Source organism: Eurypyga helias, unplaced genomic scaffold (assembly GCF_000690775.1).
Source record: "Eurypyga helias isolate BGI_N326 unplaced genomic scaffold, ASM69077v1 scaffold13592, whole genome shotgun sequence".
In the NCBI taxonomy this organism is placed as follows: Eukaryota; Metazoa; Chordata; class Aves; order Eurypygiformes; family Eurypygidae; genus Eurypyga; species Eurypyga helias.
Window position 1 is genome coordinate 52,229 of NW_010234259.1, and position 15,714 is coordinate 67,942.

The 15,714-nt window shown below is 37.0% G+C and overlaps 1 protein-coding gene across 1 annotated transcript in view; it reads left to right on the top strand.

Annotated features, from left to right (window-relative positions):
* COL21A1 (collagen, type XXI, alpha 1) overlaps nt 1-15,445 on the top strand; it is a gene marked incomplete at its 3' end in the record, with an annotated part of 39,548 nt that extends 24,103 nt beyond the window's left edge. Inside the window, 7 exon segments of the mRNA XM_010162020.1 lie at nt 5,096-5,149; nt 6,100-6,153; nt 8,815-8,868; nt 9,705-9,758; nt 11,383-11,436; nt 11,511-11,564; nt 15,392-15,445. Coding sequence (XP_010160322.1) covers nt 5,096-5,149; nt 6,100-6,153; nt 8,815-8,868; nt 9,705-9,758; nt 11,383-11,436; nt 11,511-11,564; nt 15,392-15,445 — 378 coding nt within the window.
* Nucleotides 15,446-15,714: the final 269 nt, after the last annotated feature.

The window sequence follows — 15,714 nt, forward strand, 5'->3', positions numbered from 1 at the left end:
GCCCCCGGTAGTATTTCAGCCCAGAACATCATGCTTAGGTAAAATATACTGCTAGGGGTTCTGAGCTATGAAAGCCTAGGCGGATGACAGAGTAGCCAATGGAAGGAAATGTAATCAAATACAGAAAGAATTAAACAGGCCAAAACAGAACAAAGCTAAAAAAGGCAACAGACAAGGAAATGAAAACTCTTTTCTGTATTTTTCCCATAATAATGTTCAGGTGATTACAGATCTTTGATCAGGAATCACCCCCAAATTTATATTGGAGGGTAAAGCTGCATTTAGTTAAGTTTGTGATCTAATGCTGTATCTGCCCTTCATTTTTGTGTTTTGGTATGTGTAGACAAAGGGGCTTCACTGCAGAGACAGTTCATAGAATCATAGAATGGGTTTGGTTGAGAGGGACCTTAAAGACCATCTAGTTCCAACCCCCCTGCTATGGGCAGGGACACCTTCCACTAGACCAGGTTGCTCAGAGCCTCATCCAGCCTGGCCTTGAACACTTCCAGGGATGGGGCATCCACAGCTTCTCTGGGCAACCTGTCCCAGTGCCTCACCACCCTCTCCGGGAAGAATTTCTTCCTGATATCCAATCTAAATGTCTTGCAATTTAAACCCGTTACCCCTTTTCCTGTCACTTGTAAAAAGTTCCCCCCACAGCTTTGTTGTAGGCCCCCTTTAGGTAAGGGCCTATTAGGTCTCCATGGAGCCTTCTCTTCTCCAGGCTGAACAAGCCTGAGGAAAATAAAACACTTAATTACTGCAAGTGCTTTCTAACATTTCTGTCGCCCCACAGGATTTTAGTTACTGATGTTGCCAGTGAGGGAGAAGGTCATAGCATGACGGCAAATTTGAGCGTAGGCGTGGATACATGTCTGAATAGCTGTAAGAATTTCTGTCCTTTAAGATGTAATGTATTTTATGAAAAGTGTTTGAAGACTTCTCTTCTAATGCTTTAGATAATTGTGCTTTAAATGTACTAAAGATTTTCTGCAAGTGACTTCCACAAGAGGTCCACAGACCTTTCTGTCAGGGACTATTTCCTAACAGCAAGTTAAACTTCTCTTTTGCAGTTGAATTCCATTGTGCTTAGTTACATCACCCTAAATAGTTCTATTTACTTACTGTTTACAGTCCTTAAATATCTTTCAACCATTACTGTTGATCCCTGGTTATATCCTAGCCAAACTGAGCTTGTTTACTTCTCTCTTGTCTTTCCCAAGTAGTCCTGTTGTCATGCCTTTGTCATTTATGTTGCTCAGTGACTCCAAAAGCTTTTGAGTAAGGAAGTGTGCAGTGCAATCATCATTACCTTATCAGTACATACTCTATTTTTATTTTTACTTTATATTTGTCTGATGTGATATACCTGTGAATGCTGTCTGAATTTTCATCCTTTAGGCATGCAAGTGCATTGAAGTTATGCTTCTGTGGTTTACTCTGCTATTAAACCTGAAAGTTCTTTGGAATTAATACTTGTCATATATCCTACTTGCTCATTTTTTTCCCACATTTTACAGCAAGGCTCATAATTCACTGATGATGACAGTATTGCTAATTTGTCAGTGTCTTTTATGTAAGTTCTCTTGCTTAAGAAGTCTGGTCAACTTTTTCCCTTGGAATTATTTGTAAACTATTGCCATTTTATTTAAATTCTAAAGTTACATTTTAACTGTGATTTTTTAAATATACCTAGCCTTCTGGCACAAAACTAAGCAAGCAAGGCTCATAATTCACTGATGATGACAGTATTGCTAATTTGTCAGTGTCTTTTATGTAAGTTCTCTTGCTTAAGAAGTCTGGTCAACTTTTTCCCTTGGAATTATTTGTAAACTATTGCCATTTTATTTAAATTCTAAAGTTACATTTTAACTGTGATTTTTTAAATATACCTAGCCTTCTGGCACAAAACTAAGCATCTCAGTATCTTGCTGAGATGCTCAGTATCACTTTGCCTTTACAGATTTTCAGACACTAGGAACTTATCAGTACTGTTCCCACCCACAACAAATTGAGAGGGAGAGTTTGTATAATCCTGATTTTGGTTGCACTGATGTCAAATAATTAATGAAAATATAAACAAAGTGCTGTGGAGTAGTGCTGACTGACAACATTGATAAAACATTCTTGGTGAGATTTAGTTTAAGACATATACTTTTTGTGTTTATATGTGTACAGAGACACTTGGTGTCTAAATTCCCATGTGAGTCAACAGATATTTAACTAATACACCCCAGGAAGTATAGCATTATGCTACATAAGGTATTTTGTCTTGCCCATGCTGGTGCTTCAAAAGGAGGAATGCCTCCCAAGTATTTTGTGCCACTATCTTCTAACAGAAGCAGGAATCTTGGGAATCTCAAAAGCAGGAGATGCCTGTGTTTAGGCAAGCTGGATTTAAAACTGACTATCAAATTCAGGGTTAGCCATAATACTTTTCACATAATTTCTGTGTCTTCTGAAAAGTTCATGAGAAGACCAAGTCCAAATCAAAGGATTCCTGAAAGGAGTTTGCAGAGATGTGGGTGTAGGTGTCTTCCAAGTGACAAGGATAGGACAAGAGGAAATGGCCTTAATTTGCAGTACGGGAGGCTTAGATTTTATATTAGGAAAAAGTTCTTCCCTGAAAGGTTTGTCAGGCATTGGAGCAGGCTTCCCAGGGAAGTGGTTGGAGTCACCATCCCTGGAGGTATTTAAAAAATGTGTAGATGAGGCACTTAGGGACTTGGCAGTGTTAGGTTAATGAGTGGACTTGATGATCTTACTGTTCTTTTCTAACCTAAAAGATTGTATGATTCTAAATCTTGTTGGTAGAAAATGTAGTGCTTTCACCTTATTTGAAAGTGAACCTTCAGTCCTGAACTTGTCTGTGTCAGTTGAAAAGGGAATTTTCACTTGTGTCCCTATTACATAAAATGTCAGCTATGGCACAGCTGTTCTTGGAGCGTATGTATGAACGTCACATACGTACCCCTACAGAGGGCTTTGAGGTTAGGAAAAGAGGACTTGAGTTGACTTTAGTGCCAAAAAATTTGTAGTTGTTAGCATGTAGTTTGATGATCGACACTGCAGAATAGCGATACAAAGACATGCTCAGTTTTTACGAAAGATGATTTTCATAATTTATAAGGTTTTTTTAACTTGCCCAAACAATTGCTGTGTTATTTGTGCCAGACAGTGATTCTAATTTTTGTGACTTTCTGTGAATTTCCTTTTGAATCTTCTCTACTCCAGCTTTCCATTAAACAAACAAACTGACAATGTGTTTGATTTGCTCTGAAATCATGTTACAAGATCTAGCTCTGAGCTAAATATGCAGCTTTGTAAGCTGAACACTCTTCTGCCATCCTCCATTCATCTTGTGAACTTTGAAATTCAGTTCAGCCAGAAAATATTCCTCCTCTACTTGTTCCCCTACTCAGTTAGAAGAAGAAGGAAAGGAAATGGATTTCAGAGATCTGAAATGTGAAATAAAGATTTATTTATACCAAATTATATCCTAGAGCAAGTAATACAAACATTTTGGTTTTTTTAAGAAGAAATAAAAGGTTAAACTTTTCAAGGCATTTTTTGGCTTGGTGAATTGTTTCAGCTACCCTTGAGGCTTATAAGCAATCTGGGAATGCTACACCATTTACATTTAAAGCTGATTTTTCTAGAACAACCTTAAGCAGTATAAGTGAAATGCTTGATAAAGGGTCCATGTATGCCACAGACCTAGAATTCTGTTTACTTCTATACTAAACATTAACAGCTGGCTTGTTGGGCATCTGCTCAAATCTCTTTTGGGAAGAGGGCACAGCAAGTACTCTTATATCTAACCCAGCAAATAATTTTAGCTCCGTTTATTATTCCCAGGAAACTTTGACTGATTTAAAGAAGAAATCAAATGTACACATTGCCTTTTTTGTATTGAAAAGGTTCTATTAGCTCCTTTTTACCAGTGTGAAAATCCCCCCATTAAATTTTGTGCTAGTTTTTAAGACTGAGTTCATTTAGAAATACAATTACTAGTTTATTCAGTTCAAACCAAGATCAAATTCTGGCTGTTTGAAATTGGATAGTCCATTTTATGGTATTTATCAAATTTAGGTTGGGCTGTTTGTTGAAAGGTCTCAGCCGAATAGCCTCAAAATTTTATAGGATGATTTCTCTTCTTGTTTTGTCTGTTTTCTCAAAAAAACCCGCTTTGTAGTTCATGTTGTCCCTTGGAATGACGTTTTTAATGGAGCTAGGTAAAATTTCCTATTCTTCAGTGACTTGCCTCTGTTAAAGTATTCTTCTAAAGCACTTGTTCATTTTGCATAAAAACTGGCTGTCTTTGCTGTACTCATTGAATCCAATGTACCAAAACACCTCAGGCATGTATTTTGGGTTCTCTAAAGGTTATCTTGTTCTGCCAATGTTGATTTCTAGTAAAGCATTTCTGAAATTCTCTTTTCAACTCATGAATTATTTAGTATTTCTTTTCCTAGTGCCAGTCATTCAAATTATTTTTTTATTTGCATAGCCTGTTATATACCTTGAAGTTCATAGCTAAGTGCTTAGTATTGAGAATGGAATTTTTATTATTTAGAGATATTATAAAAATACCTGAATAATGTATTAGAACATGCCTTATTTGTTAAAGTTTACTCCTGTAACTGGAAATAAGCCTTTAAAAATCCTGGCATTTTTCAGCTATTTCACTTGAGAGAGAGAGAAAGAGAGAGAGAGAGAGAGAAATAAAAAAGTGTCTATGTTTGTGGGTTAATTTGTTGGGTTTTGGTTTATTCCTCACTGGAAAAAAAACCAACAATATTTGTTACATTCTCAGGTAACAACTCTAGAATAATGGATTTCAGCATAAATCTGGAGGCTGCAAACTTCAGGTGCAGCGATGAAAGCTTCTGAAATCTGAACTATAAATCTCAAGTGTGTGATTGTGATAACAGTTACTGAAATTTGTGACCTGAAGTGACAAGGTTGTGACAACAATTCTCTAGTAAGCAGGAGGATTGTGGTTTTTTTTTTTTTTCCCCCCTTCAGTAGGTGTTTGGAATTCTGTAAATACTTCAATTATGAAAAGTCACAAGTCTTGGCTTCTTTTCCTTAGGGATATCAGGGATCAGCAGGGACTCCAGGTATCCCAGGAACTCCAGGGGTTCAAGTAAGTTTCTGCTTCATTCTTTGAATTTGAAAATCTGAAACAAATCCTGCCAACTGTTTCCCAATATCCATTATTTTTCACTGAGAGTTGTGGTTGGGGGAATGAAAAGGGCTCAGGGGATGGATGGCATGGTCAGGGGTGAATTGCTTTGTAACTCACATGGCTTTGGGGTTTTCAAGTAGACTGACAATTAGGCTTCAAATCTAATCATTACTAGGCATTTTTCAGCTAATTTTTTTGAGGGAGGACCCTCAAGGAGTCCTCCCAGGAGCAGGACTCAGCTGGGGCTTGGACATTTTCATCCTGATCCAGAAGCCAAACAGTAGTTCCTTCTGTTTTTCTGTGAATCAGTAACAGTGATCTGAAGTCTTGTCATAGTGATTGCTCACACTTCATGTGTCCAAAAGAAGGTTTCAGATAAAGCCCAGACTGATGGAGGAGAATTCTTTTTCTTTCTTTATGGATTAATTTAGTAGCCCTTACTGGGACAGTTATTGGAAACTAGTGCTGTATTTTACCTGTGGCATGATCCAGTCTAGCTGGATAGTTGAGAGTTTACTGATTTGTTGGATTAAATATCTGAGAGCATGCTGTGGCCAAGAGTGAGCCTGCAACGTGATATATGTGAAGGCTGTCTGATGGACATTTGAGAGGACAGGGACATCTCTGGACTAGTACAGGCTGTGTGATGCCCTTATTTTCCTGGGGTAGTCCTTGGTTAGAGCAAGAATTGTTTTGCTGTTTCCCAGTCATGGGTTGTGATAGTGTGCCATGTTCAAACATGGCTGGATACATTTCATGCTTGGTTCTGCTTTTGTATCCAGTTACCAAAATGTTGTGATCAGCCAGCTGACACATCAGTCCCCGGTCACCTTGTATTACCTTTCTGTGTCGCATTTTGTACCAGACTGTATTGTCATTTGAGCTGGTTTTCATGTTTTCTCTCTTAGGGACCACGTGGCTTGCCAGGTATCAAAGGAGAGCCAGGGAAAGATGGGCTGAAGGTAAAAAAAAAAGTAATAGAAATAAAGATTTTACTGTTGCCATTTACAGTTTTGGTTGTACAGTTAATAGTATCAATATTTTCACATAAGGCTTCTGTGAGAATTTACTAAAAAAGTTATAAAGAAGGAATAAGAATCATAAATTTAGAATGTTACTTCAATTCCAAATTTGGTCTGGTCTATTTAATAAAGTTTTTATAGGCTTTAGCACTGCCAGTAACACCTTTATTGCACTGAATAGTTTATATTTAGAAAGCATATCTAAATATGGGTACCTAGAAGCACGATAGAGATGTCTGTCAGAATGGTTTCTTTCTATCGCTTTTCACCCTTTTTCTCTTTAAGAGTGCACCCAGATGAGCTAGGTAGGAATTTTTGGATGGCACTTTTTATCAGAAAACATTGATTTAATTGAAACCAAAACTTTTTGTGCAAAAATTCTAGCTGAGGTGTAGCCAGTAGCTTGGAGCTGCAGACAGATGTGAAAGCTTTATCTATAACTCCCTTCTGGTAGTCAGGATAAACTTGAATCTGGATCTCCTGTATATACAGTGAATAAACTAGTTATTGGCAAGCCTCATTGATAGGTAAATATCTGTGTCTACCCTACTGTCATCTTTTGACCTATGCTTAGAAAAGTTCTAAATTCATTGAGATAATAACATGTTTTGGTTTATTAAATTTCAAAACTTGTTTTTTGTAAAATAAACACTTGTTTCCCAAACAGATTTTACTGTATATTTTTCTTCTCCTGAAGTTTCCAGTATTAAAAGCAGGTCCTTAAATTCATTGCTGTTCAGCAAAAAAATCTGAAATGCATATTAGAGCTGAAAAGTGTGCTTAGGTCTTCTGTGCTTTAGGCATCTTAATCTAATTGAACTTAGGGGTCGACCAGTCAGTATCGGGCCACATGCAGAAAGTAAGCTACTGATGGTGAAAAACTATTCTCCTGGCAGCGCAGAGTTGTGACAGATAGAATATTTCCTAATGCTCAGTTCAGTCTTGTTTAAAACATGCCAAGAAATAGGGCTTCCACCACTGTTTTAGAAAATTTCTTCCATTGTAAAATAGGTCTTGCCATTAGAATTTTTTTCCTGATGATTCAGGCCAAATTTTCATCTCTCAATTTCATCCCATTACTTGTAAGGTTTCTATAGCAACTAATTTAAAACTATTTCCATTGACAAGTGTTTTAGTCTGTCCAGTAATTGAATCACCACTTCTGAGCAGAAATCAAGGCTCCATTCTCTTTTATTAGGAAGCATTGGATGCATGAAGTGTTAATTTTTTAAGCTTTGCTGATATTTTTGAACTCTGTTCCATTGCCTGTTTTCAATACTTATTTTTTGAGAGATATTTTGGTACCATTCACCCACAAGCCATCATTCCTGTGGTCATGTTCCTGTCTTCTGTGAATGTGTGACTGACTTCCCCAAATCTGCTTAGACATGAATGGTTTTGATAAATATCACTGAGACATGCTTTCTTTTACCCTTTGTCCTAGAACTTGAAATATTATATCAAATAACTTCCTGAGTATAATTTACTATTATTCACGGAGAGGGTGGTGAGGCACTGGAACAGGTTGCCCAGAGAAGCTGTGGATGCCCCATCCCTGGAAGTGTTCAAGGCCAGGCTGGACGTGGCTTTGAGCAACCTGGTCTAGTGGAAGGTGTCCCTGCCCATGGCAGGGGGGGTGGAACTAGATGGTGTTTAAGGTCCCTTCCAACCCAAACCATTCTGTGATTCTATGATTGTATAAAGTTAGAAAACAGAGAGAAAACAGTTTAATTGTCCAAAAATGATTTGGTGATTGGCTTTACCCTGAGTGAAATTGATCCAGTCCCCTGAAACAAGCAACTAAACTTTTTTTTATTGTTTCAAGTCAGGTAGTGCCAAAATAACTTAGCCTTGTGCTGTAATCGCTCAAGGGGGCTTGCAGACAAATTGTCAGATAAATATCTTCAGTGCCAATAGCAAAAGTCTTGGAATTCCTGATATGTGAGACCTGTAAGTACAATAAGAGTACTGGTGTTTTGGCTTGTGTTTTCAATTGTCAGCTGCTTTTAGCAGGGTGGATTCTTTCTGCCATTGAAATGAGAATTCATTTGTCAATGTGCCAAAGCTATTTTGTTAGTGTATTTTGGTTTGTTTATTTCATAGAGGAATTAATTAATACCTTATTTTGTAATACTTCAGTCATCCAGAATAAGCTGGTGAGAAATTTGATAAGGTCAGCAGGTCTTTGATATTTTCAGTAAGAAGTAGGAGCATAGCCATCCCATATTTAGGGTATTTCCCTATTCTTTAGTAAGTAGAAATGGATGGTAGAATTCTCACAGCTCCTACAGAGATTTTAAAAGCTCTTTTCAAAGCCTTTTTTTTTCCTCTTGTCAAAGCTTAATTGCTACTTTTGAACTTTGATAAGTCTTATTGACAGATTACAGTAAGATTTATTCTAAAAAATCTAGTGATTGTTTAATTTTTTTTTTTATGGTTCAAATCTTGTTTAAAGATCCACAAACTCTGATCAGTCAACAATATCAATGTTATGTAGTTCTAGATCTCTGAAATAGTAGTAATACACTATAATAACATTCATGTTCTCAATGATCAACACACAGTGGAATATGTTATATATCACCATGTTTGCCTTTTTAGGGTGACCGTGGACTACCTGGTTTTCCTGGATTACATGGGATGCCAGCACCAAAGGTTGAAATTATTGTTACAATATTCATGTGTTTCAGCTTTCTGTATGGTTTAATTTAAAGGAAAAATAAGTTTACATACAGTATTGTGTCAGTGCATTTGATGAACTACATAAAATGAATAGATAGGATGATCAACATGAAGGAAGATACATGACTTGGAATTTAATTCCATACATATCAATCAATGGAAGCTGACTGTTTCATTTTTATTCTGCTCTGTGGGTTTCTATATTAATTACTTTGATTGTACTACTATTTAGAACCTTCTTCATCACAAATAATGTGTTAAATACATAAAAATAACTATATAATTTTCTTGAAGTCATTCAGCTTGAGTGACACCATTTTGAAGGAAAGTTCTGGTCAAACCCAGTGAGCTTATTTCACATGTATGTTTGTGAAAACATCATCAACCATATCTTTTGCTCTTCTGTGTTAGTATTCAACCGAATTACTTCATTTCCCACCCCAACCCCACCCCCCAAATTTGTACTTTTCAAATAAGGTCTTCAGAAGAGTGCAGCACTTTTCAAGGAGCTGAATTTTCACTTAGGTACCTATCTTTCTTGAAGCAACCATAAACTCAAAGTGCCTTCCATTCAAAATAGAAACATTAAGCCTGCGAGCTGTGGATTTTCTCTCCAGCAGTATTGGACATTCTGGGCTTCTCCCCTAGAATAGCTTGGAAAATTCAAGATTTGCATTGACTGTCTTGAGCGTATATTTTTATATCAGACAGAGCTCTTTGCCTGCTTCGTTTTATGTCTGCTAGGTATGTATACTTTGTTTATAACTACTTCTATTCTAAAAATTAACTTATTCACACACATTATCTAGGGAGAAAGGGGTCCTAAAGGAGATCAAGGAGTGCCAGGAATATATGGAAAAAAGGCAAGTAAATTTATAATCATAAAATGAAGCAAAATGTTATTGGTACCTGTAGTAGGGTGACTTGGTAGGGTGCCTGATGCCCCCCTCCTTCCCCAGCCACTCTCTCGTTCCTCCTCCTCAACAGTACAGGGTGAGAAAATAAGACGGAAAAGCTTGTGGATCTGGATAAGGACAGGGAGATCACCTGCTAATTACTCTCATGGGCAAGATGACTTGAGGAAATTTAATTTAATTTATTGCCAGCTAAAATAAGCTTGGATAGTGAGAAACAAAGACAAAAACTGAGACAGCTTCACCCCACCCCCCTGATTTTTCCCATGCTCAACTTCACTTCTTCATGGGGTGGGGAATGGGGAGCAGGGTGGGGTGGTCAGTCCATAAGAGTTCTTCTCTGCTGTCCTTCTTCCTCACACTTATCCCCTGCTCTAGTGCGAGTCTTTCCCATGGGCTGCAGACCTTCAGGATAGGCCTGCTGCTGCATGGGGTTTCCACGGGCTGCAGCTTGGCTACCACAGCTCCACCGTGGTCCTGGTCCTTTCCACAGGCTGATGGAGACACTTTCCTCTGGCTCCTGGAGTACCTCCTCCCCTCCTTCTCCACTGACCTTGGTGTCTGCAGAGCTGTTTCTCTCACTTCTTCCCTCACTCCCTACTTTGCCTCTGTCATGTTTTGGCCTTTCTTTAATACATTTGCCCTGAGTTGCCACCTCTTTGTCTGTGGAGCTCATTCATACCCTGTGGTGGGTCAATTGGAGCTGGCTGGAACAGTCCGCGTCTGGCACGGAGCAGCCTGGGCCTCTCCTCACAGGGACAGCCCAGCAGCCCCTGCTGCTGCCAGCGCCTGGCCACTGCACCTCATACATTATCACTTATATTTTTATAATAGGTATATTCACAGGGAATTTAACTCTGCAGTCCTACCTCGGAAAAAATTCCACTGAAGTTACTGGATATACTAATGTCTAGTAATATTAATATCATGCTCTGCTTATTTGGGTATTTCAAGACCTCTCTTCAACCTTCTGTTAATAGATCAACGTGACTCATTTTAACATAACACAAAATGATTATAAATATATTTTTTGCAAATACGTCAATGCCTTTAATATGGGGTATATGTAATAATTACGTTGCGAAGAAGTCTGTGCTTTTTAATTCATAGAAATGTACATGATCCATATAACCAAAAGGGAGAAAGAGGGAGGAGTATATGAATGGGGTGAGACTGATCACAGGCTGGAAGAGAGGTGTTGGTTTAATCCTTAATTTATATAAAACAAGGTATGTTTGTATGTAAATATTTGTATTTGAGAGGGCATATTTTGGTCACCCAATTTAACAGTTAAATTTTGACCTGTCCTTGTATTTTTTTCATGTACGTTTTGGTCTAGCATTTTAAACAATTTGAGAGAGGGTCTGTGTTCATATATCTATGTTTTAGAGCTTATTTATGTTTCCATAAGAGGGGTTAGTTATTAATTGACCACTGCCTGTGTTAAGAAGGAAACAGATCTTCCATACATTTTCAAAATAAGACATAACATACATGAATTACAGGTTAAATTTACTGAATTTACAGCATAAGCATTGAGTACTATTTAATTTCCATTTGCTGTATTTCTCAGGGCTCAAAAGGAGACAAAGGTGATACGGGGTTTCCAGGAATAAAAGATCTGTAAGTTTTGTGAAGACAATTTGCCTTTAACTTTTGCCTGTTAATTCACTTACTGATGACTGTTAACCATTGCCACAGGGAGACCCTGGCAGAAGTGGGAAAGATGGGTTACCGGGAAGTCCTGGTTTCAAGGTATGTAATGTATAAATTCATATCTTCCCTGAGTCTTCAATAGCATTGCTATTGGTCAAAATATACCCAATTTATTCTGTGGAAATTAAAATAATGTGTGTTCCTGGGAAATGCCAAATTGAGCACTCAGTGGGGAGACTTAATTGATTTCAGTTTATTTGTGAGCCAGGGACAAAGCTTTTATCAAAATGTCTTAGTGATCATCCGAGGTTGTTTATTCTTCATCTCACTTATCCTGGTTTTATTTCTCTAACTCTGTGAATCTATTAATGAAATTTATATAGAAGCATATGCTGTGGAACATAGCTGTTGTGTACAGTGAAGAAGGAAGTAATCTAATTCTTATTATTGCTTTTGAAGGGAGCTGGATAAAACCTAGGGGAAAACACCTTCAGTATGGCGTTCATGTTTATGTTAGTGTTCTCTTCACTGTGCAGTGCCCTTTATATGTAATATAGAATTTTTCAAGTGGACTGTCTGCTTTACAAAAGACTACAGGATCTGATATTTCTATAATGTAATGCAGCCTGTGGGCTCTCTAGATATTTTGTTTACCCACTCATTGTTTGAACTGTTCTGATTTATGAAAATATGGAGTTTAGCAGTATCAGTTTCAAGTTCACAGGAAGAAAAAATACTATGTATCGTAAAGATTCATTTGGATTGATCTGCAGAAGCTTGTAACAGCAGCTTTGTTCCTATAATATTTTTCTTAATAATAATAGTAATAATAATAATAACGAAGTGATCTAAGGCTGTTCAAAATTAAGGTTCCTTCATTGCCCAAAAATGCAAGTGTGCTTTCAAGTGCATTTGTCTAAATTGCTATTACTGTAGTTGAAGATCTGGGTCTTTTTTCCATTTTGTGACCATGCTTGTCTAGAGCAGTTATCTGACATCTGCTGCAGCAGGGAAATATGACACAAGACCTATGAGAGACCTAAACCATTCCAGGCAGCAGCTGCCAACCAGGTGGATCTAGTAGGATACAATGCTTGCTCAGGCTAGTGGGCACTTTGTTTGGAGCATCTCCTGGACCAGCCTCCTGTTCACAAATGAGACAGCACTGGATCCATACCAGGTTGCTCAGCTGGGTCTTGATAACCTCCAAGGATGAAGACTGCACAACTGGGCATCATCTCCATGGTGAAAAATGTGTCACACTTATTTGCAGGAGGAAATGGCTCTTTGTGTCTGTGTATTGACAACTGAATCAAACTCTCAGTGAATGTAAGAAATGGAGCATCTAAAGTCATTTGGGCTGTTAACTACTACTACTTCTGTGAGATCATTCATAAGTTTGCAGCCCTATTTGCTGGTTTTGGGTGCCTCAGGTGACATGTAATTGCCATTCAGGACACAGATCTCCTGTAGGTGGTACCTGCCAACCTGATGTGGAAGCCTTGGCTGCACTAGAGCACCTCAAATAGCACCAGATATTTGTAATTAAGCAAATGAATCAAGCCCCTGTTTACTGTAATGGGACCATAGATCCCTCATGTATCTCTAGACAGCTTCAGGTAGGAAAACACATGTAGGTGTCTTAAGTCAAAGTTAAATGGGAGTTACCACTTAAAACACTACAGCACTGTTATTTGAAAAATTGCCCAACTTCAGTGTATAACTAAGCATCCTGTGGCTCAAAAATTTATTAGGCGAACACATCTAAAATAATAGCCTTTAAAAAGTACGAATAAAAATTAACTTTTATGGTAAGTAAATTCATTATGTCCTATTTAATTTGTTCTCTCGGGAAGGCCTAATGAGGCTCTGCTAAAAGGTAATGGAATAACTTTATTTTATGTCAAATTGTGTACTGCTTTTTTTTTTTTAACTACCCTTAGATTTACACTCTTAAAGTACATGAGTAAAAGAAGCTGTAAATCTTAATTATTAAAAAAAATTCTTATTGCTCATTTTTCTGAAGTTAACTTCAGCAACGAACAGATTATTTTTACAGTACAGAAAGGCTTTTTCTTTATTTGTTACTTGGTTTAGTTTTAAGTACTCCTACATTAATTTTATTTTGATCTTCAAATCTCATCAATACCTGCCTACAAATTGTAATTATTAATATTACATTATTAATATATACAAGAGCATGTAGACTGAAATATGTTGGGCAAAGACAATTTAACAGGCATTCTTAAAACACTCAGCTAAGTTTGTGTCTATGGACGTAGCAGCTACCTATGTTGCCATTAAAGTCAATGGATGTCTAACCCGTAATGTCAGTGGAGTCTGGAGAGCTCAAATTCAGCTCAAAGATGACAGACTTGTAGGTACTAGTTTAGCTGCCTACATAAAAGTGACTGATGCATTTGAGGTGCATTAATGTCCAAACCATCCTAAGGGAGCTGGCAAATACTACATAAATCCTGTGGAAAGCCAGTGCCTTTCTGGAGTGGGAGCAGGAACCCAGTCAAGACACACTGGGGTATCTCATGTATGACCAAATGTCTGTGTGTGGGCAACAAAATAGGGCTCCTGGTGGCTGGTCAGCTGAATGAAGCCTCCATCAATTTTCTTGACTGATCTTCTGTTGGCTGTGGTAGGAGGTTGGTTACCTACATTAAATTATTTCAAATGAATCCTGCCTTATTTTTGTATATATACATATCTGTATGTAGACACTGCTCAGTTGGTAGAGTAATTCCTTTTCTGGTATTACAGAAAGTAGAAAGAAATAATTAGATATTAGGTTTTTCCTCTGTCATATATGATAACATGGACAGGTAATAGTTGTAGTTGTTTAACATAAAGTTTTATCTGTCATTGGAGGCCCTTTAAAGGGATGTTTTATGTTGATAAAGCATGAATTTGGAGAGTATTTTCATCTGGTTTCATGCTTGTGAACAATATATAGATAATTCAGCATATTAGTCGTGTGAATCTGTGCATGTTTAAACTGAAAGACATTTACTTGGCTATTTTCTTAATTATTGCAGTACAAAAATATGATATACTCAGTTTTTATTCATTATATAATATTTAACACAAGCCCTATTCTTCATTCAAACGTTTTGTCAGCTTGACTTCAACATCTGCTTGCTATAAAACACTGCTTCATTCTGGGTCTGTAATCAAATTCAGAGCAGTAACAAACAGGCTGTATTTGAAGGAAATTTCTGCTGTAGCTTTCCTGTTTTCTTACAATATTCATTTTGGGAAAGAATGTGGAGAAAAAAAAAAAGCATGTCTTGAAACCCAGATGCTACCCATTGTTACTTCAAGTTCAGCTTTTTGTAATTTTAAGTTAATTATTACCAGATTATTTTATATACAAAAATATAAGCAAATAATAATAACTAATAGTAGTAATGAATGATAATTATTTTTTGCATTTGTTCTATGTCCATTGATTTCTGGGATTATTCTCTAATTTTTCAGAATATTTTTGGTGTCATACATTTTTTGAGTGAACATATAAAGATTGGATCATATCTGATAATGCTGTAGTCTGGAGTGCTTTGAAATAGTTTTCAGACTATCAGTTATACTAACAATTAGACAGTAGGAATTTATTTGCTACTTTTATATGCTGCTTCAACCTGTAACAATTGTCTTTCTCATCTCTTTTTGCAAACTGTTTGACAGCTCTCTGTTGGACACAGCATGAGGGAATATCCAACCAAAAACACTCCTTACTGTGTTTAAAACTGGCTTTAAGAGATGTTTTTTTTGATGAAGCCTTGGCCATGTGTGTTGGCTTTACAGTTTTCTTATATTATAAATATTAACTTATTATTTGAAAAAAAACAATTGTTATTATACAAAGGAAGGCCTTGTTTTGAATATAGTGTTTAACAGCCTTTTTTGTTTTAAAGGGAGAAGTAGGACAACCTGGATCTCCAGGCCTAGAAGGACATCGGGGAGAGCCTGTAAGTGATGAAAATGCTGATATATCCTTATGTACTGATTTGTTTGAGGCTTTTTTTTTTTTATTTTTTTTTTAGTTAATGGATGTTATACTTCATGTTTCATCCATGTTGATTTGAATTGGTGGAAGTGCCTTACTTTGTAAATGTGCTTTTTTATTTTTTTGGTGCTCGTTTTTAAATTTGGATTTAGTAGAAGAAGTAAACAAGCCTATAAAGTCAAAGATGCCTTGAAAGGAAAGATTCTTAAGTATACTGCTTTTTTATAAATT